Below are 27,112 nucleotides of genomic sequence, written 5' to 3' on the forward strand. Positions count from 1 at the left end.
GTTCTGCCCATTTCTCTTCTGAATCCCAATAGCATTCTACAACATCCTGATGAAGGCAGGGTACCTTCTGCATCTTGTTTTCCATTGTGTTCCTAATGAGGAAAAGGGACTTCATCGTGTTCCTCTGGACACTTTGTTCCAGCACCTTGCTGCCAAAACCTTATCCACAGGCTATAGGGTTTCTCTGGTCACAACACAAATGTAGGTGATATATCTTGCCTTTTTGTGATTAAGTGAATGGAGAAAAACTCATAATGTGGGCTTTTAATAATTTTATTTTGCATCAGTGGGGCAGTGCTGGAATTCAGTCTGAAGGAATTGTGTGGGGGTCACTCCCAACTAGCTCAGCATGAGTCAAAATCTTGTGTTGTATGTTCTACCTATTGATTGTCTAATCTCTGAATTATCATTACTCGTGGTACACAACAGTACTTGAATCCAAGAAAAGGTTTGGAGGTTTGTGAGGTTTGGAGGAGCAGGTTTGTGAGTTCTTATAAACGCCTTTTTGTTACTGGAATCTGGCAGTGAACTACGCTCCAAAGAGAACAGCAGCATCTTCCCTTTGTTTCACCTCTTCTTTGGAAAACATAGTAAGTGTTTCATAAAAGATTAATCTGTTCATAAAATTAAGTTACATAAGAAGAAAAGCTTCGTTGTTGGACATAAAATTAGAAGGTGTTTTCACAGAGAGAAAGCACAATAATGCTCGCTGTTAGGCTCAAAAAATAATATTCTCAGCCTGAGTAGAAGCTGAGAGAGCTAGCAACCCATTGCATTTTGTATAGGGCTCAGGAGAGAAATTAAATTAAACATGCACATCTAAGATTTGTGGCCCATGAACCAGTGGCAGTGCAAATAAATGTGGTGTCTAATGAATAAAGCTTCTACCCAGGTGTTTGGAGTCATACCAAAAATGGCTTTCTAGCCACTGAAATGGAATCTGTTTGGAATTGATACAGGAGACGCAGTGCCAGGTCCCTCAACTAGTATAAATCATCCCAGCCCATTAAATGTCAGGGCTAGGTGGATTTACATCAGCTCAAAGGTCTGATCCATAACCATGTGGTTCAAACTGAAGACATGTGCTGTGAAGTTTTGTTTTTCTAGGCTATATGAAAGCTGGCTATATGGAGCTTTGAGATCTTTCACTTCCTTTCCGTCAAGAAGGAGAAGGACCAGGGTAACTGCCTCACATACATGAAGTTCCTTATGATGACACATTCAAGGATGCGTCAGAACTGTCTGGATAAATCCAAGCTCCATTATCATGCATGCCTGTACCTCTCCACCTCTTGGCTTTGAGCTGGTGCTGAGGGCATAATGTTTGAGCTCAGTTCCTTACCTCTTGTTCCCTCCCTCCCACACGAGCTTGTGATCTGGGCAATGTTATCATGCCTCATTATGTCAGAAGGCTCTGAGCTTCTTGGCAAGAAGTTTATGCACTAGGGATGTGCATGCAATGTTGACATCCATCTCTTATAAATTGCACGTTAGATGAGGAAAAGGACAAACCCCAGCAGGCTTTGGAAAGGTTCCTGGTAAGCCCTGGCATGCAGATTTGGAAGCAAGACTGTCACACTTGTGGCAGGTTCTGGGCCATCCTTGGTACATAGGCAGCAGGGGGAAGGCACTGCCCAATTTGAACTCACATCCAGGGCTTTTTCTTTCATGGCAGGCTAAAGAGTAAGAGAGTTGGAATGGCAGATTCTCTTGCCTTTCCCATAGCTTTGGGATTCCGATCCCTGGAGAATGAGGGGTGTTCAAGAAAAACCTTGTCTGTTTCTTCTGGGTGAAAGTTTGGAGGATGTCCTAGGACTCTCCTGTCTCTTTCCTGAGTGACCCAGTACCCGTGTGCTTTTACCTCGCTTCTTCCTCCTCCTGTCCTGTGACTGCAGTGGCATCTCCAGGCCAATTCCATAATCAACAAGAGACTTGGACTTAGCTCTGAGGAGATCCTATCAATCCTCCTGTTTCTGTCATGTAGGTGTTCCCTGGCTTTTAGGCTCATCTGTTGACATCTAGCTCTACTGTTTTAAGTCCCAATTTCATCTACTCTGTTAAATATATTTTTTTTTGTGTGTGTGTGTTGATTTTTGGTTTATATTGTGTATCTCTCTGCATGTGGTGGTGGGTCATTCCTTTTATCTTCATGTGCCTGTTGCTATGTTTCATAGCAGGGGCTGGAAAGGTGCACATTATTAATGTTGTTACTAGGATAGAGAACAGAGTCTCCTTCATCTGTTGATCCTTCCTAATTTCAAAGATTTGACTGCAGAATCTAGATTTATTGGAGACCTGTGGGTTTGGCAAATGTGCTGTGTGGAAAATTATAATTCAGCTAGGCTAAAGAGCTGTTAACTTTATTCCTGAAAGCCAACATCAGGTTGTTTATTTCTGATCTCAAAAGAACAGAGGCAATTTTAGATTTATTTTCTCTTTTGGCAGAAAAAAAATTGAGAGTCAAAGATCTCAAAGATTACAACACAGCCATATTAAAGAAGAGTGGATTACGGAAAGTTTCCTCTCTGTTGATTTTATCTGACGTTGTGCGTTAGCACGTCTACGCGAGCTTCACGGAACGAATCCAGCAGCCAGGCCTTCCTGTCAGGCCCAGGGGTGTGAGGCCCTACGGGCAGAGGTCTGGGGATGGCACTGAGAAAGGTTTCTTATCTGGGGGAACATTTTACGTGAGGGTTTTGTGGGGGTGCTGTGGCTACCTGGAAGGTGTTAAGGGAAAACTTTAAAGGAGCTTGTCTTTTCAAGGAGGACTGGTACTGTGAAGGCCACCATACGCACTGGTTTCAGTGTTACCACCTGTAGGCCTCTCACATATATAAAAGGGTATTAATTATCCTAACCTTTTAGGGTGTTGTAGGAGCGCATTGAAACACGGTTAAAGTACATGATCCAGGGTAAAGAATTTCTGGGTGACGCTGAGGAAGCGTTATGGGATAGACTTGAAAATTTAAGGTTTTGATTCTTGGACACAGGTGATTTTAGGAACGTTAACAATCTGAGCACTGAGTTTTCAGAGTTGGATTTCTGTGTTGCTCAGGACTTTCAAAGAGCTGTCCCCCAGGGTGTCGCAGGGCATTCAAGTTTGTGAAGTGCAGAGGACGCCTTTGAAAATGTGAGCATTGCTCCCTGGTGGGTGCCTTCTGTTCTCTCCTTTAAAATGGCAGGCATTTTCTGGCCCCGGAGGTGTGCCTTGGTGCAGGTGAGGCTCTTTGATCATCCTTTAGCTGTTTCCTGCAAGATGCTGCTGGAAAACTAAAAGCTGAATGTTGGTGAAGCAAATCGGCAGTAAAGAGGGAAATATTTTGAAGCATCTCCTCAGAAAATGTGTGCCTTAGTACACAGGGAACAGTGGCTTCTGTAACAGGCAGCAGCTGAATTGTGCATCTCTTTAAAAACATAAATCACAAATTTATTCAGCTGTCGTGTTGAATTAGGTATGTAAGAGCAATTTCACTTTGTCATATAAAGAGCCCCAGACCACAAAGAGGTAAGGGAATGCAGAAAACTGCTGAAGAAGAAAAGGCTGATAACATGCTGTGGATTATTTTATTTATACTGGTGGTGTTTTGCTTTTGTTATTTTCCTTAGCTCTGTTCTTGGCAGCTACCTTCTTCAGCTTCTTGAAGGGTGAGTGGATCAGTGAAAGGCATGAATAACTACTGAAGGAGACACTTCCCTAGGTTTTCTAATCATCTTTGTATTCTCTGATGGTCCTGGAGTTGGTGAATACTGAGGAATGACGTGATTTTGGTCACACTTTGCTACTCTGTACATAAGGCTTTCTGCTTTCCTGCCATCTGCTTGTGGGACTTGGTGAATGGCCAGAAATAAGCCAAAAGAAAACTTAGTTAAGAAAACAAGGATTAAAAAAAAAAAAAGCAAGACAAATGCAAAATAAATTTGTGAATGTAAAAAAGAGGCATTTAGTGGCAATCATTAGGAATTCATCCAGGCATTTTGTATCCCCAAAGCCCCTATAGGATCACGTCGGTGTAACATGAGGTATCTTGGAGTCATCATGGATGGAGGAGGTGGTTGCTTTATGCAAATCTGGAGGCCTCTCAGGTAGCTTAGCCTCCGAGTGAGTACCAACATATTTCAATCACAACGGCCTTCTCAAGTAGATAAAAGAAGGTAGCAACTTCCTTGCTTTATATATAGATTCATTAGAAAACACTTTGAAACTATTGCCGTCTTTACTCCGGGGTGCTTCTCTAGAGGGCAGATTGTGCCACTGGGTACAGAGTTCAGAGGTGAGGCATTGCCTCTGATTGTTGCAGTTGTTATGAAAGTGGCTTCCTTTTCTTGGAGCCAAAAAATTATATCCCAGCTTGTGGTAATCTGAAAGAACTTGTTTCTTCTCTGATTATCTAGCATAATTCCCAATAACCACGGTGATTCAGAGGCGAGTACCTTAATATTCCTGAGAAACAGCTTTCAGAAGGTGCTTCAGATCCAGAGTGTGATTTATTAATTAAAAAATTTTATATGCACTTAAGTTGTGGTGCACAATAGAGCTTAAGAATCCCTTTGTTCATAAAATTCAAAGGCACGTCCAGGCTACGTGCATAATGCTTGTGCTTCTTTAAATTTTTTCTTCATGTGCCAGACTTCTCAAACTAGCACTGCTGGCTGTAGGCCTAAGAGGTACAATGTTTTCAGGTTAAGCCCTTTTAAAATTCAAGAGTTTCTCCAGCTCCTTCCACTAGATGTCCTGTTTTGGGGTATCACTTTAATGGATAGTTTAATATTTCTTTCAAACAAATCTGTCTCATTACAGAGATGTACAGGATCCATTTCTTTTTTGTCTGTAGTCAGCCAACACTGCAGTAGTTGTTAAATATTCTTCCTTTATCCATTATTCTCGCAAGTGACCCTGAAACCATCCTCTTGCACAGCTGTCTTTTGCCAGAGTGCCCATTAGCCCTGAATTGTGGATGAGGCAAATGGGTAGTGCCCTTCATCTCCCTTCTGGTGTCTGCTGAGGAGCACCTGCAGATGCAGAGGTGGGGAGGGAGGCAGCTGTTTCCCCCGCAGCCGGCACGCTTCCCCATCATGTTTTCTTGGTCACATCAAGATCTGCTCAACAGGGAAGCAGCATTTTAACGGACATCCCGTATCTGTTAATCCTATAAATACACACACATAGACACACAAGTACATACGTACTTACATAAACCCCTACTACAAATCCTGCTTCTGCTGTGTCCTGTAAACAAGGCTGCTCCTGCTAATATTGAGATTCCATCAGTTCCCTTCTTTCTGAATTGTGCGCCTGCTCCTCTCTGCCCAGGAGATGGAACTGCATTTCTAAGGGTAACGGAGTGCCAGAAGGGTCGGCAGAGCCACGAGGAGAGCACTAAATCCGCTTGGGCTCCTGTTACTAGGAAACCAGTTGGGCAAGGCTCTTCGTGTCGCACCCAAAGCATGGATGTAACCTCGTCTTGTTTACTTGCAGGCGCTCGTGTTAATGCCAAGGACAACATGTGGCTGACTCCTCTCCACCGAGCAGTTGCTTCAAGGAGTGAAGTGAGTAAGATTTGATTACTCTGCTTTTACACGTAAACTCCATGCTGGGGAAAAAAGCAAATCATTGAAAGCCACAGTAGGCAGCACAGTGACAAACAGGGAGAACATTTGCTGTGTGCAGGGCCTTTAGCACTGCAGCCAGAGGCCAGCTTTTCCCAGTTAATTATAGTTGCTTTTGAGCCTTTGATTTTCCCTCCTGTGGGATGCTTTGCATTACTGTAGCAAGTTGTCCTGAGCAACCATCAGCTGGAGTGAGTGACCCTGGCTGAAGTGGAGTAGAGTGACCGTGGTCTTCAGGGTCATCATCATCAAGTGGTAAAATAAGGAGGAATAAACCCATATGGATGTGTTCATGCTGTGTATGTGCCAGGAGGGAGTGGATGTGTGTGTGTGATCCTACATGTATTACTGCACAGTTCGTTTTGGTTAATTGCATTTCAAGGCATCCGTTAGCTTTACTGTTCATTCACTTGATTCATGCATAAAGGAGGTATGCCCGTATTTTTCTACTTGACAGCTAGAAATCTTCTGGCATCATGTTGTACTTTCTCCATTGCTATTTCAAGAAGCAGCAACAGTAACTAAATGGAATGCAGCTCAGGCATGACTGCGTTTTCAACTGTACCAGTACTTTAGCTGTCCATTTTGGACCTTCTCCTATACTTCTGTCCTCCTAATACTTTGTTAACAGAAAGCCCAACTGCAGGCTGATTTGGCTGCTGGGAGCAAGGGGAGGGGATGTAGGAGAGACAGAGGGTGGCTGTTTTCCAGAGACTGATGGACTTGAATCACCTCTGTAACAGTCCCAGTGCCTGCCAAGCCTGGAGGCAGGAATCCTGGGCTCGCTTCTGAACTCAGGCATTGTTTGGCTACTGGCTGAGCTTCGCAGCTGCTGGCAGCCACCAAAACCCGCTGAAAGGAATATCTGATAGGGTATGAATGCTGTAATGAGACAAAATACAAAAAGCCATGTTGGAAAACAAAGGTCAGACTTCAACCTTAGAAAACAACTACACTCTTTCTGATTCAGGAATTGCGGTATTTGGTTCCTTTTTTGGATGTGTCAGAGTACATGATTTTTATTTTCAATCACAGTTCTAACTGAAAATGCATGTCGTCTTATGGGTTTGTGTCTTTTACTCTTTGGCTGCTGACAGCCAGTTTTAAGATGAGAAGCTCTTCTCTTGTGCTGGCACTTCTGGTACCCCAGTGAGGCAGCGGAGAAAGGCGTATGGTGTGAAAGAGTTAAAGAGATTTCACTCCAATAACATGGGTTGGCTGGAAAGACTGAAAACAGAGGCTTACGCTATAGCTGCGGACTGCATGCACATCTAGAAATTATGCTAAGAAAAAGGTCTAGCTTATGCTCTGAAAACCAATAAAATTAAAATTTCCCCATAAAGATTTTAACAGTCTGTTTGTTAGTGTGATAGAGCAGCAGATCTGCAGATGTAAACAAAAATGTATACACAAAGAAATAAATCAAAGTGTAACTATTATTAGCTCTGACTTTTCAGTCCTTATTGCTTGGTTTTAAAAATTCTGCCTTAACTTTTTCCTTCCTTCATTAATAGTCAAATTGCATGATTTTTCCTGATGACTTCATGTCACAGCTGGATAGCTTCCCAGTGAATTATATTTAAATGATTTTGAAAATAGTGGGCCTGTAGTTTAAAAAAAGAAAATCCGGTTGTGACATGAACAATATATCATTCTTGGTGTTTGAAGAGATGCAAACTGAACTAACTGAACAAATCTGTTAGATGACAGTTCGTGGAGTGGCTGTAGAAAACAAAGTTGTAGAAATTGATTGAGAACAATTGAGAACAAAGAACTAGAACTCCTAGTAGTGGGATGTATTGTTGATACAGACTGCAGGCTCTCTCTGGGGTCTTTCTAGATGCAAAAGTGCTTTTTAAATGTACACATGATGTATGTGTTATTTATTAATAAAATGTTGGCTGGACTTACCAGAAAACTTTTCAGTTTATGGAAGAAGAATAAGGTAGTATGTAGGGCTACAGCTCTGCCACTTCCCAGCTGTGAGTTGTAATTAGCAGATGAGGTTACTTGAATGCTACCGTGTCCCTGTGGTTCCTTTGTATTTTGTTGGTTTGTGGGGGGGGGGGAAAGAAGAGAAGAAGCAATGTAATTGAGAGAGAGACTTTTTAAATCTGGCTTGCTTAATGGAAGTTCCATGAGTGGGAGCAGAAAAGAACTGATGGTAAATTCTCAAGTGAGACAATCCCTCAAGAGAGAAGAATACATTTTCTCACTGGGAAATATTCACTTTTAACCAACAAAATTAACCTTAAAAGATGTTGTTTGGTCTCAGGCTGACAGAATGGATGTTGCAGTGAAGACCTTTGGCCTGTGCTCAGCCCTTGGGGAGGGAAAGAATGCTAATGGCAACTGGGGACGCACACCAGTGTCAACCCTTGCCTGTGATTCTCATGTTTTTGCAAAGCTAAAATTTTGTTTTTAGACATATATATTTTTTCCTTTTTCCTGTTTATAAATAAAACTTAGAACGATTTGCTGTGATTTCATTACCCAAAATTACATGTTCTTCATTTTGTAAATAAATGTGTAAGAGGGTGCTCAGATAAGTCCATTCGTTTCTTAAGGTATAGCACAGAGGATGGCTGAGATATTGAAGGTTAATCAACCAAACAGGTTGGGTTGTCTGCATAGGCAGCTTTGTATGTCATATAATCTAATTCGGAAATTTTGATCACAAGCACACTGCTCTGCATGACAGCAAAGGTGATGCACAGTCTGGCATTTGAATGAGCGGTACCGTTTCAGTAACCTGAGAGGTTGTTTAGGTGCATGTTGTTCTCTTTCCCTCCTTCTGGCCATGCCTGGGATGCATAAGTAAAATGCATACATAACATCACTGAGCTGTCAAGAATATATGCGCTGTATTTATTCAAACTGCTTGTTTATAGCTCCTAAGTGCTCCCATTGCAGGAAGCAGTGCAAGTACTGATTAAGCACTCAGCCGATGTCAATGCTCGGGACAAGAACTGGCAGACCCCGTTGCACGTGGCTGCTGCAAACAAGGCAGTGAAGTGCGCGGAAGTCATCATTCCCATGCTGAGCAGTGTCAACGTCTCTGACCGAGGTGGGCGGACGGCATTGCACCATGCAGCTCTGAATGGCCACATTGAGGTGAGTTGGCTAATAGCAAAATTGATCTTTGATTACTTATTCGGTTTTTCCTCTTTCAAATGTTTGTCCACTGTGGCTGGGTCTGGACTGAGTCCCATATCCCTGACACCTATGATTGCTGTCATTCGGCTGCTTCCCAAACTGTGTGCCAAGTTACCTATCTACAGAAGTAAGAGTGGCAGGAAAGCATGTGTACAGAGCCGGCGTGCAAGTGAACTGTGCATGCAAACTTGGGGAGCTGTCCGTGCCAACAGCCCTGGCAATTCAAGTGTGTCCTGGGCTATTTTGTGCTTAACTGCCTGAGAAAATAAGAGAAGAAAAAGAAGGAAAGAAGGACAAACTGCTAGATTTATTTCATACTGAAGAAATATTCAGCTCTGTGAGATCCAGTCTGATTTTCTAATTAGTCTTCTAGAAAATGTGCTTCTTTTTTTTGAGATCATCCATGCTGCTTCTCCGTACCTAATACAAGCAAACCCTCCTCTTATTACAGTTTCTATTCAAAAAAAAAAAAAAAAAAGCATAGTGTTGTAAACAAAGACCCTTCATAAATGGTTTTGATAGTCTTTAAATCTGTGGAAGGATTCTTCCAGCACCTGAAGTTCACCTAGAATAAACTGTCTTCAACTGGAACAGTAGAAATCCGTCAACAGAAGTTGATCAGTTGACACTGTATTTAAAAGAAGGAAAGAGAAGAGTAGTTCCTGTAAAATAATGATAGTGTTTGGCCTTTAAACTACTGCTTTGGCCTTTTTCCAATTACTAATGGAAAAAGATAGTAATGCTTGAATCTAACAGTCATAATATAAAGTTCCTGATATTTTGGGTAGAGCATATCAGAAATTATAATTGAAATTATGCTGTTATTGGATGATCTCTGTACTGATGGAAAAGCACTGTACAAGGGAAAAGCAAATATGCAGCTCTGTGATTTATGATTTCAGAATGTTTTACTGGAGAAGAAACTAGTTGAATGCCATTTGGTTTTCTTTCTTTTTGTTTTTTTTTTTTTTTTACCTGATTTTTTAAAATTTCTAAATATTGGATGATTGATAATAGGGAAAGCAGCTTTTCACTTCTTAGCCATACTGCCTAAAATTTCAGTGTCTCATACAAAACAGCCAGATTTTGTGATCCCAACGTTATCACTAGACTGGTTCGTTATAAGCTATTGAGTGTCCGATCACAGGGTTTGTTTACTTGCTCTCATTACTACTAGATGGTGAACTTGCTGTTAGCCAAGGGGGCAAACATCAATGCTTTCGACAAAAAGGACAGAAGAGCTCTTCACTGGGCAGCATATATGGGTAAGGCTCAGGTTGTTGTTTCTTGTTCTAATTTTGTGTTGACAAACTGTCAGCGTGTTTTACAATGGACAAGACACAGACCTGTCTGTGGAAGGCGAGAGATGTATTCACCCTGTTCAGGGAGGAGGTTGGCTGACTTAAATACACAGTGCCCACGTAGTTGTGGTTTTTGTTCCTTTAATGACTGGAAAACTAATTCAGTAAAGAGAACTCTGACCCATCTGATGAAGGGGAATGTGTATTGCATGCATTTCTTTACCAGATCTGGAGCTATATGGAGCTATAAGTGAGAATATTATGAAAATGCTTTTTTTTTTTTTTTTTTTTTTATTTTTATTTGTAAAACTCTGGGAGCAGTGTGAAACATCAGTGAAAGGGCCAGCACATTAGCAAAAAAGCAGTAAGTAATTTGCGGGTAGTGAGGCTGGTATACCTGTTGATATTCTTTTTCATTTTTTTTTGAAGGTCACCTGGAAGTTGTTGCCTTACTGATTAATCACGGTGCAGAGGTGACTTGTAAAGACAAGAAGGGTTACACCCCACTTCATGCAGCTGCATCCAATGGGCAGATTAATGTTGTGAAACACCTCCTTAACCTGGGGGTAGAGGTATGTGGTAATGTGCTCTTTATGACTTCCATATTTTCCATATTTGGAGATATCCTTTTCCTCTTACGGATGCTGCTACATCAGCAGAATTTCTGAAGAAAATTGTTCCTGTTTTCTGGACCATGAAAAGCACCTAGTGCTTTGCATGGTTTAAGAGCCAGAAAACACTCTGGAAGAAAAAATGTGTGGTATGGACAGTAAATTCCAGGCTACCTTGCTGAAGGAAAAAAATAAATAAATCAGGAAATATATGTTGGTCCTGTAGAGAAAGATGGAGTAATGAAGTCTCCCTTGGCTTGGCGTTCCCTTTGATGTGATGAAGTTGTTCACAACACATACGTGGAGTACTTTACAAAACTGCATTTTAGGCTGTTTAAGTTTCAGGATGTGCGTTTCCTCTCTAGCTGATGGAAGGAAGGAAAAGGATCCTTTTCACTCCAGAGAAGGTCTTTATTTCAGGGCACAGTCTTCTCTTAAACTAATATTGCCAACTCAGTGGTCTAAAGCAACAGTGAAATGACCAGAAGAGTCTGTGCTGGTTGATTAAAGATATCAAATAAAGATACTGCATTTGTCAGCTTTATAGCCAGCTGACTTGACCTACCAAAAAGGTGTCAGAAGTGTGTTTTGACAGGCTGTTGACTGTGAGGTTGAAAGGGAATAGGTGTTTCCCGTTATCAGCAATACCATGCTAATAATTACCTTCAACTTCCACATTTTCTGCCACTGGGGATATGAGCTTTGAGATGCCTGTATTTTGTGGAAGGGTATTCACAACACCCCTGAGTGTTTTGTGCAACCTGTCTTGCCATATTTTACAAAACAGTGCTTGAATTCCAAGCCAGTCATCAAGAAGTAACGTAATCTTAATTACATCTTCATAATACTGAGCTGCTGAAAGCAGTTTCTTATTGAAGTGTAAATGGCTGTGCAATTTCTCCTTCCTTTCACTATGACACTTTCACTCCCTTCCCACAAGGAATCTCTGGAAAGAGATCTTAAACCTGATTCTGTTCACAAAAACTCAATAGAAGCTGTTTTTGTGTATTTTTTTTTAAGTTTCTGAGCTTTTTCTTTATCCTACTTTCTCACTTACGTATAAAAGCTTTCCAGTTTATTAGGACTTTTATCATCATCATCATTACATACTCCTGCTATCAGCTTTAAGCTTCAGGCTGGCTTTTAGAAATTGCCAGTAGGATAAGACATTAATGATAATGAAGGTAAAGCATTTTAAATTAAGCTCTCTGGGAGTTTATTTTCATCAATGAAATTTGTTGGTGAGAAATATGCCCTATGATAGTTCAAGCCTCCAGCTAGTTCCATTTGCAGAATGTGATGCATTATGTAAAACAATAAGCTGATGTCTGTACTTCTAACTGTGTCTCCTTGTCTTATTTTAGATTGATGAAATGAACATCTATGGAAATACTGCACTTCACATTGCCTGTTACAATGGTCAGGATTCTGTTGTTAATGAGCTGATTGACTATGGTGCTAATGTAAATCAGCCTAATAATAACGGATTCACTCCCTTGCATTTTGCTGCTGCCTCCACTCATGGAGCACTGTGTCTTGAACTGCTAGTGAATAATGGGGCAGATGTTAACGTTCAGGTAAAACTTGCATTTCAGCTCTTCAGTTTTGCTTTATCCTGTTTTCCTTACATTAGGAGGCTGGAAACTGTAGTAACAAGTACAGCAAGGCTTTAAATCCTTGCTAGAAGTAGAGTGATGCTTAGAATGCTAATCATTAAGCTATTTGGATGAGGTTAACTTCCAGCAGAGGAGCTCTCAGTGCCTTGATAAATATAATGGCAGCCTTCAACTCTGGGCCAGCTACTCCTCATGAGCCACTACTAGAATTTAGTCCCTGGAGCTCTGTGAAACTGTTAACCGGGGCAATGGTGGTAAGTCCAGGAACTATTCCTTTCTGGTGTTTTCCATCCACCTGAATATGGGTTTAATTAAACCTGTTTCTAACAAGTTTCTTTTGACTTTCCTGGGGAAGTAAGACCTTGAGGATGTTTGTTACATATTTTAGAGGCCTGATTCTGTTTAGGTTATCTGAATTCTCTTGACAAAAGAGCACGTGATACATCTTGGTGAACCTCAAAGGGTCTTGCTAGAAAACTGAAATCTCTGAATTCCTATAAGATTATGGCTACTTTAAACTGTGTGTATTCCAGTTTGTCATCTGTAAAACTGGTCTTCTAGCATTTAACACCTCTGGCAGGTCCTTTGAGATCAGTGGACAGTCAGTGCACTATTTAAACTCATAATTATTGAAATGAAATTAGGGATTGTGCTCAGCAATAAATGTGAAACCCCTGTGCCAATAGATGTGAGTAGTGAGGCTGGTACCTTCCCTTGTTATTTTCCTCAGCTTTCCCTAGCTCATTTTGTTTTCTCTAGATTCCAAAACACTGATCTCAACTCATTGTTCCTTTCCTCGCATATGTCTTCCCTGATTTCTAATTGTATTTTGTAGACATCCTATTTTGGATTAGGTGAAAATGTATTAATTAAAACTTTTTTTAAAAAAAAAGATATTTTTTTTTTTTCTAGGAGGTCTCTGTAAAATGTGAATTGATAAATAGGTTATATTTCTTACATCTCTCAGAGGCCGCTCCTATTTAGCTTTGTGGTTCCTTTGTTTTCTTTATTCTTATTGTTGCAAGGAGTAGGGAAAATATGTCTGAACAGGAAATGTTATTAAATAACGCATTCAAGAATGGTATGTCATATATTTGTAGGTTTCTACCAGACATTGCATCTAGCCAGGCTCTGAGGATGGGCTGTACCTCAGCCCATTTCTGCTTGTTGCTGCGGAACTGGTTTACTTACATGCTTATACTTTCTGCATTTATCGTCACATACAGATTCAGTCCTGTAGTCTTCAGAAGTCAGTGGAGGTTTTATCTGAAGAATAATTGTAGGAGGTTGAGCTGAGTAACTTCAAGTTGTTACCACTACTTTACATGATGAATGGTTGTTTTTATATTTTGTTTGTTAGAGTAAGGATGGGAAGAGCCCACTGCACATGACAGCTGTCCATGGGAGGTTCACGCGGTCACAGACCCTCATTCAGAATGGTGAGTTTCGGTGCCTGTTCAATACCTCTCCAAAAGCGCAGGCATTTTAGAGGTAGCAGTTTTCAGTTCTGACCCAGAATGCCAAAGGACTGCTCTGAGAGGTGTTCAGCTCTCAGTCAAATTCTGACTTAGAGCTGCATTAACATCTCTCATTCCACAGTGTCATCACAAGTGAAGATTTTGCTTCTTAACAAAATCCCATGTTCTTCCAGCTGACAATGGTCCAGCTGATCTGTTGTGATTCTTAACCTGAAAACAAGAGTTCAAAGTTGTGGCATTCTATCTGATGAGACAAAGGCACAACAAACTTTCCAAAATGCTTCAAAGAGTAAGAAAAGTAAAAGTTTCCAACTGTCCTCCCCTGGGAGCTGTGGTGTTCATAGAGTTCACACCATTTTCTCTGTCCTACCACTCAGCAGCTGTACTTCCCTCACCTCCTTTAGTTCCACATCTTGCTGCTATCTTCACTAAGTGTTGAATAAATATTCTGGACCAGCGCCACCCTGTTTTTTCTAGCATAGCCAGGAACAGATATCAGGATTCTGGATTACCTGTCAAATTCATTAAGTATCTCTTTTGTCCAAGCATATAACAGCATATAACAAATATTATTGTTGGAGATCTGGCAGAGACCTGTTTCTGACTCACAGAGGTGGCTAGTACTCATTGTTTACTTATCCTTCCTAGCTTTGGCTGTTCTACCAGACAGGACAGTCTGGGGTTTTTGTTTCTGTTTTGTTACTGTATGTTTTGTGTTGTTTGTTTTTTAACTACAATCCCAAACTTGGAACCTAATCTAACTGCTGTGACCCTTGATAGAGCTACTCTTTGTTAGATGTTTAAGAAGTCTGAAAAGTTAGGCTGTAACTCAAGGATGCTTACATTTACTGTATTTTAAACAGAAGTCTTCAGTAGGTCATGCTTCCTTCAGGTTGTCATACAACTTATTGCCATATCTATTCTTGGATAAATAAAATAGTAATAAAAATGAGTTTGGGCAAGCTGAAAGAAAATGCAGTTTAGTGTAGTCTACAGTTGTTTAGTGAAATATGCTCTCTGACTTAATGGCTTTTGTTTGCTCTGTGTTGGATCTGTGTGTGAAAGGATTGGCAGTTCTTCATCTGTCCTTCAGCCTCTCTACTCTTCTTCAAGTTACTTTGTTTTTGATTTTCTTTCTTTGTTTGTTGCCCCTCTAATTTTAGTGTAGTACACAGACAGGTCTGATTGCAAGTGAATCTCTGCCTTGTTGCCATGGGATATTGTGGAAGAGAGAAATGTCAATGATTTAAAGAAATGCAACTTTATCCTACAGTACTTAGTGAACTGGGTAAAGCCATCTCAATTTCTGGCTGCTGTTTCTGAGGAGTTTTGGAGGAAGTTGGCTTACCTTGAAATTACAAAATTGTGAGTGTGATACCCATCTTCAAAAATGGGCAAAAAGGAAAGCTGGAAAACATTATATATGTCAGCCAAAAATTCTGAAAGGAATGAATAAACCAACTTTTTAAGTACTTAAGGAGGGCATAGGCAATATCTGCTATAGCTTCCCCAAGAGTGAAGTATGCTGAAACATAGTTCTCTTCTACAGGAGGGCAATGGGCTTTGCGAATATAGCACAGTCGTCTCACTTTTCTGTGGGCAGGTAATGATCATGGAGACCTCCCTCTATGGATGGAGACTCCACCCCAGGGAAGGAATCTCTTATGGCATTTCACTGAGCTTTATTTACAATTAGAAAATTTTGTATAGTGCTTTAGTAGAACTTTTCTTCTTTTTTTCTATGGCCTGTTATCTCCCGTGTGTGGTGGAAATGCAGTAAATATTACCATATCCTCATTTTAGCAAGACTTTTAAATACTTTCCTGAAGTATTATCACTGCAAACAAGTGGAGTATGGTCTAGATGAAAATATTACTGTGTGGGTGCATAACTGGTAGAAAAACTAAGACAATAATAAATGTAAAGTGTAATGAAGAGATTTTTGAGTTTCCCTCCAGTGTCTAGTACTGTTCAGTATTTTCATTATCAACTTGGATGGTAGAATAGCAAAAGGGGTTTTAAGGGTTGCAGAAAGCATGAAGTTGGGAGAAACTTTTAGTTTGGTAGAAGGTGGAGTCAGAATTGAAAAAGATCCTGTACAGTTGGAGGAAGAAGTTGAAATGCAAGTGAAGCAAAGGAGAGATACCACATACAGGCAGGAATATCAGTTACACATACAGAATGGCAGCAGCCAGGTGAGTGGCATTTCCTCAAGAACTGATCTGGGGTTTATAGAGGATCAGAAGCTGAACACAAGTCAAGTCAACAATGTCTTGGTGTTGCCAGCTTAAAAAAAAAAAAAAAAAGTATAAAAAAACACCACCGACACCACCAACAAAAAAAATGTACAACATACAGGAGTATAGAGGTATATAGCACAGCCAGCAGGCATGAAGTAATTAATCCTTTTTTTTCAGCTCAGAATTGGTAGACATCTGCTGTAGTACAGTTTTTGGCTTTTGGCATTTTCCTTCCAGAAGGATGTGGACCAGCTGTCAAAAACTGGGGGAAGGATGAGAATGGTTGGAGTGCAGCAAATCTGATTTGCAAGGGGAGACTGAAAGAAGGAGGGTTGCTTGGTCCAAAAAGGAAAACAAGGGCTTGATAGGAATCCTTGCATGGGCCAAAAGCTGCAGCAGAGAAGAGAAAACATGAGATGACAGGCTTAAACTGCAACAGGAAAAGTTCTGTTTAAGCACTGTGTAGTAATTTCTGATGATTAAATATAGGGCAAGAAAATGTCGAAACAGGTTGTTTGGAGTTCTGTGGAGTGTCAGTCTGTGGAGGTCTCAAAGGTTGGTTAGGCAGATGTTTCTCAGCAAGATCACAAAGAATAACCTGAACTGCTGACTAGACCTGTTGAAGTCCCTTCTTACCCTTTTGTATCCCATGGAGAAATCCAAGAGTTCTTAAACACAACAGGACAAATGCAGCCTTCACCTCAGGATGGGGGCTGACGTTCTGCTTGGTAGAGCTGAGCAGATGTACCAAGGAAAAGGTGATTGTGTTGCTCCCCAGCAGCTGCTCTCAGCCGCTGTCAAACACAGAGCGGTCTATTTTTGTTGTAAGACACAGAAAAGGCACACAAAACAATTGTAGTTTGCAAAGTGTTCCTGTTGGTCTTCTTGAATCATCTGTTTAACATTGGCGCCTTGTGGGTAAGGTTCAGTGGCAATGTGTTAACAAATCATGATGCAATTTCAGCAGTTTCTTCTTTTACTTTAACAGAAGGCATGCATTTGTACCTTTAGGTGAGCAGCAAGTCTGAATCATGTTCTTTGCCCCTTGTACGTCATCCCATGCAACTGTCTGGTCCCCATCCACCGAAGTTAGAGAGGGAGGTGAAAGCACTTCAGGCAGACCACATTCAGTACCAGTGGCTGCCTGTTGACAGCTGGCATGTGCCAGTTCTCAGTCTACGAAGTTCAGTCGCCTGGTTATGCTGCATTCACTAGGGAGAAATAACGTTTGTGGTCACTAGTCCACACTTAATCTTTTGGTGTTAAACTGTATGAAAATGTCTTTTGCAGGAGGGGAAATCGACTGTGTCGATAAGGACGGTAACACTCCTCTGCATGTGGCTGCAAGATATGGACATGAGCTTTTGATTAACACCCTCATAACCAGCGGAGCTGATACTGCCAAGTAGGTGGCTGAGATGGAGCTGCTTCTAATGGTCAAGTGTTATGTCCAATGCCAGGAACCACAGTTACTCCTCAGTTCCTGAAGTAGGAGGTTAAAATGGATAAATGTATTTGTACTACACTTCAGTGGGTGACATGGGACTAAAGTATGAATGGTGGTGCAGGTAGAAGGGAAGGAAGCCCTGCTAAGCTCTTATTGTGCACAGTTATGTGGTTGCAGGTAGTGCCAGTGCTGCTTTTTCCTGAAGCTTTGATGTGGCACGTGGACATAAAACGTACATGAAGTATGTATGTATAAAGTGTATCTTGATCACAGCTATTCCAGCAGGAATGTAGCAAAGAGTTTGTATAGGAAACACCATTGGAAAAAAAAATTCAAGTGCCTTCAAAGGGAACTGTACGCATATTCCCTAGAATTTAAGTTAGTCTAACAGTGACCTGTCGTACACCATGACTATTCTGTAATTTCATATCTTTTGGTATGCCATAGGATAATCAATAGAAATGCAGTATTGCAAAGCAGATGTTACTAAGCCTGATCTCAGTATAACTGTAGAGCTTGCCTTGATTTTGCATGGTTTCTGATAGCCAGATGGCTGAAATAATAGGACTGATTTTATTTGGTTCATGGGGCCTTTCTGAATAGAGGGGTAATGAGTTGAAATTGGACACAAATTTCTAAACGTTGTTAGTGTTTTCTGCTTCAGTTCAGTTTTTTTTTTCCTTTTTCTCTTCTTTTTTTTGTCTTGTACTTGTGTCAAGACTGCACCCACAATAGACAGTTACTATAGTCCCAACCATTGGGAGGTGCTTGATTTTTAAGAGTAGTTGAGTATTGATAATTTATGTTCAGGTTCTTATAGTCCATCAAAAAGAAAACAGCAAACCTGAAGGTAAACAAAGGGGTTTAAAAACAGAGTAATATCATGCCATGAGAGATACCTGTGTGTTTTTAGCAGATTCTGATTACATAAATCTGTTTTCAGCTATTAGCTGCACATCTCCAAAATAAAATTTAAAAGTCTTCCACCTAGAAAGCACTGTAGAAATGAATGACTCCTCTTGACTTACCTCGACAGAAAAACCTGATTGCAGATGTAAATGTGCTGGGTTTAGTTTTGAAAATACTTGCAGCTCTTTCTGTTTGTTTGCTTGAGCATGGTAAAGGAAGTGACACTTTTGCCCATGTTCATATATCAAATATGACTGTCGCCACGCAATCTCAGAAGGTGGAACAGATCTTCAGTTGTCATGGATAATGAAATTCCACAGGCTTCAGCTAATGTTACCGGATTCTGTTAACATAGCTAATGAGAAGATCTTGGTGTCTTTTTATTTATTTTTTTAATGTGTATGTTAGCTAGTGCTTTTGACAGTACAGTAAGTCTCAGTCTGCCTGTTTTCTTGAGGCTTCAGGGTAAAATGAGATGCTACGGGATAGCCCCTCTTGGACTCAAGGTTATCCAGTTAGAAATTTCTATTTGGCACTTGGGTGACTTGAATATTGATCAAATAAATTACTTCTACCAGCACCAGAAATAAGTGAAGTGGGATAACCAGAGATACCAGGCAGATCCAAGTGATGCTATTGTGCTCAACAAGGAGCATTGAAACACTGGGAGTGGGCTTTTATATGTATTGCACATGAATAGCTCTGGCTGAGCTCCCCAAACTGGTTTTGAAAGAGAGAATTCAACATGTTAGCAACAACTGCAAACAGCTCAGTCAGTCTTTGAGGCAATTGCATTTTAAGGAGAGAGTGTGTAAGTGATGGGAGGAACCCGTGTGAACAGTGCTGGAGAAGTGTGACTGGCTAGCAGATGTGCAGAGTGTATGGAAACCAGCCAAAACGTGTGCTGGGTGGAAATCTGGACCTAAAAGAAGAAAAATATTGCTCGAGATAGCTAGATGGAGGAGGAGATGGAGGGAAATGGGTGTAGAAGCAATGTCAATACAGTATGTCCAATGTTTGCTTAAATAAATGAGTCCACAGCTAAAAAATGCAACCTACTTATACAGACGCAGCAGCTTGATGAAGCTTGTGCTGCTTCCTTTTAAAGAACAGACTGACAGATCATCTTTTAAGAGATTTACTCTATGATGTAGAAAACGATACTGGCAAAAGAATATTTGTGCAGCACCTCAAGTCACTCTTTAATGTAGTGAAGCAGCAAGGAAGACAAATTTGCAGAAAAAAAAAGTTCCTTTGTCTTCGGTCTGGATCTAAAATCCTCTTCCATGAGGTGATCACCAGTTGTCTTACAGAGAGGAATCCATCTGCTGTTGTTCAAGAGTTTGTCATTCTTTAAAAATGTATTGGCTGGAGCAGTCAGGAGATAATCATCTTGTTGAGATAGTTGGTTACATAGGCTCTGCGTTTATATGCAGTTGGAGGACTGCTTAATGGTATTTCTAGAATAACAAGATACTAATCGCAAATTGATGCTCAACGACAGAAGCCAAGATGTCCAAACCCAGAAGTTTTCTAAGACAGTAGACAGTGGCATGGTTAGGGTCTGAACTGGGATGATTTGCTAATGTTAATGAAAGCTGCTGAGTGTATGACTTGTATAAGAACTGTGTGGTTGCCTGATACAGGTTTAGCATAAAGATGTGTCTACTTTTTTTTGTTTCGTTTTTGTTTAACCCTGTATGTCTGTTCAGAGGAGTTTATAGTGTAATTGAAAAGGAGGGACATGTATTAAAGGGGTGGGGAGTGAAAGAGCATGTGACGACAGTAGCTGGAGCAAACAGGATTAGATGATCAGTTATTAGGATGTGGGAGGAAAACCCTAAGTGTCATGGCACCCTAAAGGAAAATGTGAAAAAGAATAATTGGCTACACTAGCCCCAGGGGAGAGGGAAGAAGGGGAGGCTTTGAAAACCCAAGCAAGAGTTATCTAAAGGATGTTTACTGCAGTAAAAATGGATTTCAGAAATAATACTAAAAAGCTTCTGGCGTTTACTTTTACCCCTCAGAATGGCCATTATGGTATGTTTAGCTGATGCAGAAATACGTGCATCCCATGCTGGGAGATTGATTCTTAGCAGTTTTTGCTCCCTTGCTTTCTCCTTTACCCTAGCTTTCCCATTTTTAGAAACCTTCCTACCACATTCTGTTCAAAGCATAATGCCAAGATTTTTCTGTATCAGAATTTTTTAACTCCTGAGAAGGACGGTAATGAAACACAGATAAAATTAACAAGGCAGGAAGAATTTTCCTTAAAAAGGATCAAAAATGCTGCCTTCATGGAAGGACCTTTTCATGTGCTGTGTTTGTACGCCACCTGTATTGTTACATGACCTCGTCTAATGAGGCTGTTGTGCCTTTCAGGTGTGGGATCCACAACATGTTCCCTCTACACCTAGCAGCCCTGAATGCTCACTCAGACTGCTGCAGGAAATTGTTGTCATCGGGTAAGTAAAACAAGCCAAGCGGCATCTGTGGAGCTCAGTAACGTGTGTCTGTGCTGCTTACAGCCCCTTTATACCCATTGTTGTGAATTGTTCAAATGAAATATTTCCTGTGCTGCTGCCTGGTGTGGTGTACGGAGTGTGCGAGGCTTTCCTAACAGCATGCTGGTAATTCCTTGCATCCTGTATTGTTCATGCCCAAAGCCCTTTTCTCCTGGTAGGCAAAGAGGGTTTATATTAATTCACTGAGAAGAGGGAGAAAATTCAGGATGCTTTTCCAAATTTTAGGCATGCAAGACACAATTTTTTTTCTCTCTCCTCAAAGAAGTAATTGACAAAATTATCTCCTTGAAGCCCACACTTGCACAGGTGTTTGCATCTTGTTGGCATGCTGTATCTTAGTTACAGCTAAAGTATGTTTCTGAATTTGGCCAGAGTAAAGGCTGGCCAAAGTTCTGCACGTGCAAGAGGGGAAATTAGTGAAGGTGTAGTCTATGGTCCCAAGATCCTTACCAGAGCCCAAAGCAAAAACAGCAGGAGTCTGCTGACACAACCATTTCAAAAGAGGCAGTAATAAGCCAAATCCTAAATGTTGTTTTTTCTAGGCAAGAGTTTGTGTGAGTTTAAAAAACAAAGAAACAAACAAAAACCCAATTAAAAAAAAAAAAAAACACACACAAAAAACTAACAAGGCAGATCATTTTTTTTCCTAGAAAAGTATTTCATTACTCAACACACAAAATCTCCTACAACTACTTTTTTCCCTAAGCTTGAGTCATCTAAGGTATAAAAAAGTGTGAAAAATGATAATTCCTTATCATTACAGTAAACCTACGTATGTGTTGGTCTTGACCATCAGATCAGGAAGGGAAAGGGAGCTCTGGGTGACCACTGACAGGCTTGTAGTTTGGCCTTGTGAATCTTCATGACTATCCCTGCACACTCCTGGAAGCCTCTTTCAAAAAACTAAACCTAAACCCGCACCCAATAGAAATTACCCTATTTCATGCTCAGGCTGACTCTAGTTTTTCTCATCTCTTCACGCTTTCTGTCTCCATGTCCTGCTGTCGTAGTTATCTCAATAAGTATCTAACTCCTGAATGCCTGTCGTGGTTTTAAATAGGGATGTGGCGCAGAGCTGGATGCGGAACTAAATTCTTGTTGACTTCACAGCTCTTTTTATAGAGCTGCCAAAGCAGAGCAGCCGCTCACTGTTTCCGTGACAACCTCTTTCTGACTGTAGTTGCTTGCGTACTGTTTTTTCTAACTAACTTATTTTTCTGTCTCTGCAATGTTTCTTGTGGTTTAACTAGGACAAAAGTATAGCATAGTGTCCTTGTTTAGTAATGAGCACGTGCTGTCTGCAGGCTTTGAAATAGACACCCCTGATAGTTTTGGAAGAACATGCCTCCACGCTGCGGCTGCAGGAGGGTGAGTAGTTGTGACTGTAGCTGTTACAAGTTATTTTGTGCTTTCATCTCAGATTTGGTGCAAGCCAGTTTGTCTGTGCCATCCACAGATGTCAAATTCTGGTCACTTGAGGTTGTATTTTGCCACTGCTCTCATGCACACATTGCTTGCAAAGCGAAGGAGGTGGTCTGAAAGGACTCCTCTAAAACAGACAGCTGGGTTGTGATTGAAGCACGAGTTTCAGACGTAGGGTAAAGCTTCCTTTTTGTGCCCCTGTGAAGACTGCTTCAGCTTTGGGTTGGAGTGCTGTGTGCTCACCCAGATCGGTTTATTGCCGTAAGAGTTGCTGAGGGCCAGTAGTGAGCGGAAAAGTGACAGTTCCTGACGCAAAGCAGAGTAAGGAGAAGGAACTGTGGCTCCTGGGATGCTGCTGGCAGGGCAGTTATTCCCAGCTTCCTCCGTTGGATTGTATTCTTGCCTCAAAACACAACAGTGTCCTTGAGGCAGCAACCCTGGAGTCCAAATGCAGCTCTCCCTCCCAGTTTTCAGGTACAAGTTTAAAAGTTCTTAAAACAACGACACAAAAATCACCAGATCAGAAAGCCAAAGACTTACCCTTTCAGAATGATGCATTCCTGATGAGTGCTGGGAGCACGGAAATGGAAACAAATTAAAACTGAAATACCTCAATTTATGTTGTAAATGTAGCAAGCAGTTAGTTTAAATGTTTCCAAATAATTGTCAGTGGAGCTCTGTGTAGTTAACCTAGCAAAAGGACAAAACATTTGGCAAGCATTGAGTTTTGACTCTTCTGTGGAGGACTGTGGCTCAGAAAACAGCTCAAATGGAGCCTTGGCTAGAACTCGGTCTCCATTCTCTATGATTTTAGCAAGCAGAAATGGTCATCCACAGTGAATACTTGGCGATCTTTCAGGAAGTTTCTTTTCTTCGTGGTGAATCAAAACAGATATATCACAAAATTTTCGTAATTACAGACACCTAATGGAATTGATCTTTATTATTATGATATTTTTCTTGTTGATACTTGTCTTCTGTTATTAATAGAAGAGGTATGATTCTTGCTTGGATTGAAATTATTATGGTATGCTTCAGATGCTACCTCTTCAGTAAGGCTGCACTCCAAAAGAATAATAAAAACAACCTGGAAATCCAAAAGAGAACGAAAGAGAGGCTTTATAAGAAGCAAAAGTAGTTTATGAAAATAAGTCATGTTTTTTCCAGTGGTTTACTACAATTGTCATCACTAACAAGTATTTTTATTTTTAGTGAGTTGTGGTGAGTGTTTATGCAATAGCAGTTTAGAGTAGGGATGAACACATGCCAACGTACCGCATCCCACCATTTTTTTCCCTGGAACTGGAGCTATGCAAAAAGCATTTATTATTTATTTCCCCTGACACATGCCTGTTTCTCCCATTACATTAATGGGAGTTGTATGGGTATGTAGCAAACAACATACTTCAAAGGTCTGCTCATCTGGTTGTGAACAGAAATGATTTATTGCCCCTGTTAATGATAAAGAAGTTGTGGAAAGTGCTATGCTTCTTTACGTCACTTTCTGGCTGGGGGTCATATATTTATTCTCCTAAATTGCAAAGAAATTTAGCTGCTATATTTTCCATTAAAAATCACCTGGCTTTAAATGATGCGAAGAATCTGTGTTGAATTCTTTGAATGGGTAAAAGAAACAATGGAGCCCAACTCATCCACTTATATAAATGCAGTTTAAATCTGGCATTCATTTTAAATACTTATGCCTCTTATTCAGCTATGCACTTAAAGACATGCTTAAATCTATCAGTTGTCAACAAATTATATGAAAATGAACTTAAAAGTTACTCTCGTAATTGAATCTTACTGAAGTAAGCAGGATTTTAGCACCGTGCTTACTGTTGACTGCTTTTCTAGAAGGGGTGGATTTTGTTAAATGTCACCTCTTCATTATTAGACTGACATTTTATAAGCTAGCAACAACTTTAAAAGCTCTCATAAAATAGCATTTCAGTGTGGGAAGCATGAGAGTATGACTCCCTTTGAAAATCTCCAAACACACTGAATTCAGATCATATTTACTGCTTTTTCTTTGGAAAAAATATTTATTTTTCTTCTGCAGAAGAGAAGCCTGAGGTTTTCTAGAAACAAAGGAAAGTGACTTTTAAACAGTCACTTTCTGTTTGCTATGATTGAATTTCAGGTTGTAGTTGGCTGTACCCTGATATTGCACTGCAAATAGTACAATAGTAGAGTAACTTTTCCTGTTTGGGGGTGGGGAGGCAATCAAGATGTAAGCTTCTGCTTTGTTCATGCTTTATTATTATTTTTTTTACTTCTCTTTTCAGTAATGTTGAATGTATAAAACTCTTGCAAAGCAGTGGAGCAGATTTTAATAAGAAGGACAAATGTGGGAGGTAAGTAAATTATGAGGCTAATTTAAAAAAAAAGTAAAGGGAGAATCTAGCAGTCAAGGAAGAAGGACCTCCTCAGTCTGGAAATTGTGCGTTCCAGGAAAAATGACAGTAAAATAAAATAGGAGTTTGGCTTTCCCTACAGAACTGCTGCTACAGTTATATGCCAGACAGGTGCAGACTTCATTATTTACATAAAAGCCATCCCACCCTCTCAAGTTTTATGTTTTAAAAATATCACAGGTGTATTATTTTTCCCTCATTGCTTTTCTTATTGCCTGAATTCTAGTGCTGGTGTGCCCAAGACAGCACCGTTGTTATGATGGGAAGGGTAGCTGCTATTTGACGTGCTTCCTAAATTTTTTTCCCTTCCGTATGAAGTGTTGCTATGAGTGTTGCTATGCCAGGAATGGATGCAGAGATTTCACTCTTTGATTGCCGCAGAATCTCTCAAGCATTTTGTCATGTGTTTTTTCAACAAGCCAGATGTTTTCCAAAGCAGGTTCCCTAAAACACAGGGGTGGAATTAGAGCAGGGGAAGAGCTATAGCCAACCTAATAGCACCATTTGGTTCAGTATGTTGTGTTTTGTGTGATAGCGGGTTGTGCCACTACACATTTCTATATCACTGCTGTGGCCATACAGCCCTGTAATGGGTACATTATCATCCACCCTCAGCTGTGGCAGCGAGGTGCCTAAGCACTGAGCCTGGGTTTCCTGCTTCTGTGAAGCTGTAAATCATGATAGATATGCATACATTTGCAGTTGCTTTAGATCAGTGAGGAAGGTGAATTCAAGTTAACTGTTTGATGACGGTAACTGCACTTGAACTCAAGATGCTGCAGAAATTCTCTGTAAATACTGCTGGGGTACCTGTTTTTCAGGCAGGATGTACTAAAAGCCTTGTCATTATACTAACATAAATGAATGGCAGCTGAAAGGTTCCAGCATGGCTCGGGCACTGTGGATGGTACTTCCTGGTAGAGGGACAGCGCTGATTATTATTCATATCCTTTCAATATACCCAGTAGAAGTGTCAGATATGTAAATAAAAATTAAGATATTCTTCTGTCCCATTTAAATGAACCAGGTTCAAAAATGAACTATACTCTGTTTCTGTGTTTTTTCTTGTTAGTTTGTTTTTAAACAACTTCCACCAAATTGAAAGTATATGATTTTAAGGAACAAATGAATTTAAACTAGTCAAGGATTTTTGTGTAGCAGAGGGAGCCTTTGAGAGTTTCAACCCTACTGGAAATTGTTCTGACAAAGTGAGCTCTCTCTGAACGACATTCAGGCTTTGAAGTGGGTGTGCTGAGCATGTGGCATGCTGAATTTTCCCTCACAATGAATCTTTTCTTGGGCTTTGGAATTTGCCAGTGTGATGGGATCCTCGCACAACTCTGTCTCTGTCGCAGCCCACCTCTGGTGCTGCTAAGCCTGCCTATGCCAAGATGATTTTGGAGCTGTATACAAACTGTAGTTTCATTGTCTGGAGAGGGGTTGCCTCCGTGGGGTAATTCTGAGCAGCTGAAACTAGTCAAAGTGAACAACTGGAGCTGAGCCTTGGCAGAGGCACGTTTGACTACTGAGACACATGTCCCCAGTCATGTTGAGCAGTGCTGCATAGCAGGTGGATTATCAGACTGCAGAGAAACCAAACTTAATTCCGTCCTGTGGACAACGAAGCTTTTAAAGCGTTGACTGTGCATAATAAAAAATATAAAAGCATAATAATGCTATGCAAAGTCAGCCTTAAAAGAATAATGCTATGCAAAGTCAGCCTTAGAAGAGAGTTTATATATGTATTATTATATAAACAGAAAAAAAAAAAAAAGGCAACTGTAAGGGAGGGGATAATAAAGCCTGGGTCAGTTGCTCTGTTCAGTTTGTACAGCCCTGCCTGTTGTTAAGTGTGTGGCAGATTCATTTCCAATTTTTTTTTTTTTTTTTTTTTTTTCCTAAAAGGTCTATTTTAAGTACCTTGAGTTAGAAAAAGCTTAGTCTGCTCCGATGTGGGAATATTTTTGAGACAGGAGAAACACATTGTGTGTCTCCATACCATAGGTTTTGTTTTCTTCTTTTGGGGATATTAGGAAAGGGATTTACTTTGGAGTTATAAAGTGGTGAGAACTATAGCTGTGCTTTACTTATGTGATATATATATATATATATATGTATATATACATATATATATATATATGTATATATATATATACACACACTTACATGTATTTCTCTCGTCATGGGCAGTCAAATAAGATGTTGCGAGGGATGTCCTCCTCTTCTCTGCCTCCCAGCTGGAGGCACATAGTGGTGTACACAGAGCAGCAGCAGTAGATCTCACTGGGAACACGTTGTTTGCAAGATGCAGATTTGGGATCTCTTAGCCACTAGGCTTGGTAGGAGCACCAAAACCTCCTAATAACAGTAATTTGTTCAATTTGCA

At 40.5% G+C, this 27,112-nt stretch overlaps 1 protein-coding gene across 12 annotated transcripts in view; it reads left to right on the plus strand.

The window, feature by feature from the left end:
• ANKRD44 (ankyrin repeat domain 44) overlaps positions 1-27,112 on the plus strand; it is a 148,571-nt gene that overhangs the window by 81,230 nt on the left and 40,229 nt on the right. For 8 of the 12 annotated variants that reach the window (XM_035332248.1, XM_035332239.1, XM_035332247.1 and 5 more), the window contains exons 4-13: positions 5,477-5,547; positions 8,521-8,721; positions 9,941-10,028; positions 10,494-10,636; positions 12,040-12,252; positions 13,652-13,730; positions 17,300-17,414; positions 20,748-20,830; positions 22,141-22,258; positions 24,598-24,666. In XM_035332248.1, coding sequence (XP_035188139.1) covers positions 5,477-5,547; positions 8,521-8,721; positions 9,941-10,028; positions 10,494-10,636; positions 12,040-12,252; positions 13,652-13,730; positions 17,300-17,414; positions 20,748-20,830; positions 22,141-22,258; positions 24,598-24,666 — 1,180 coding nt within the window. The remainder of the gene's footprint in view (positions 1-5,476; positions 5,548-8,520; positions 8,722-9,940; positions 10,029-10,493; positions 10,637-12,039; positions 12,253-13,651; positions 13,731-17,299; positions 17,415-20,747; positions 20,831-22,140; positions 22,259-24,597; positions 24,667-27,112) is intronic. The other 4 variants (XM_035332243.1, XM_035332245.1, XM_035332244.1 and 1 more) reach the window with 1 other exon arrangement.

This window comes from Oxyura jamaicensis, chromosome 7, assembly GCF_011077185.1.
Source record: "Oxyura jamaicensis isolate SHBP4307 breed ruddy duck chromosome 7, BPBGC_Ojam_1.0, whole genome shotgun sequence".
Taxonomy (NCBI): Eukaryota; Metazoa; Chordata; class Aves; order Anseriformes; family Anatidae; genus Oxyura; species Oxyura jamaicensis.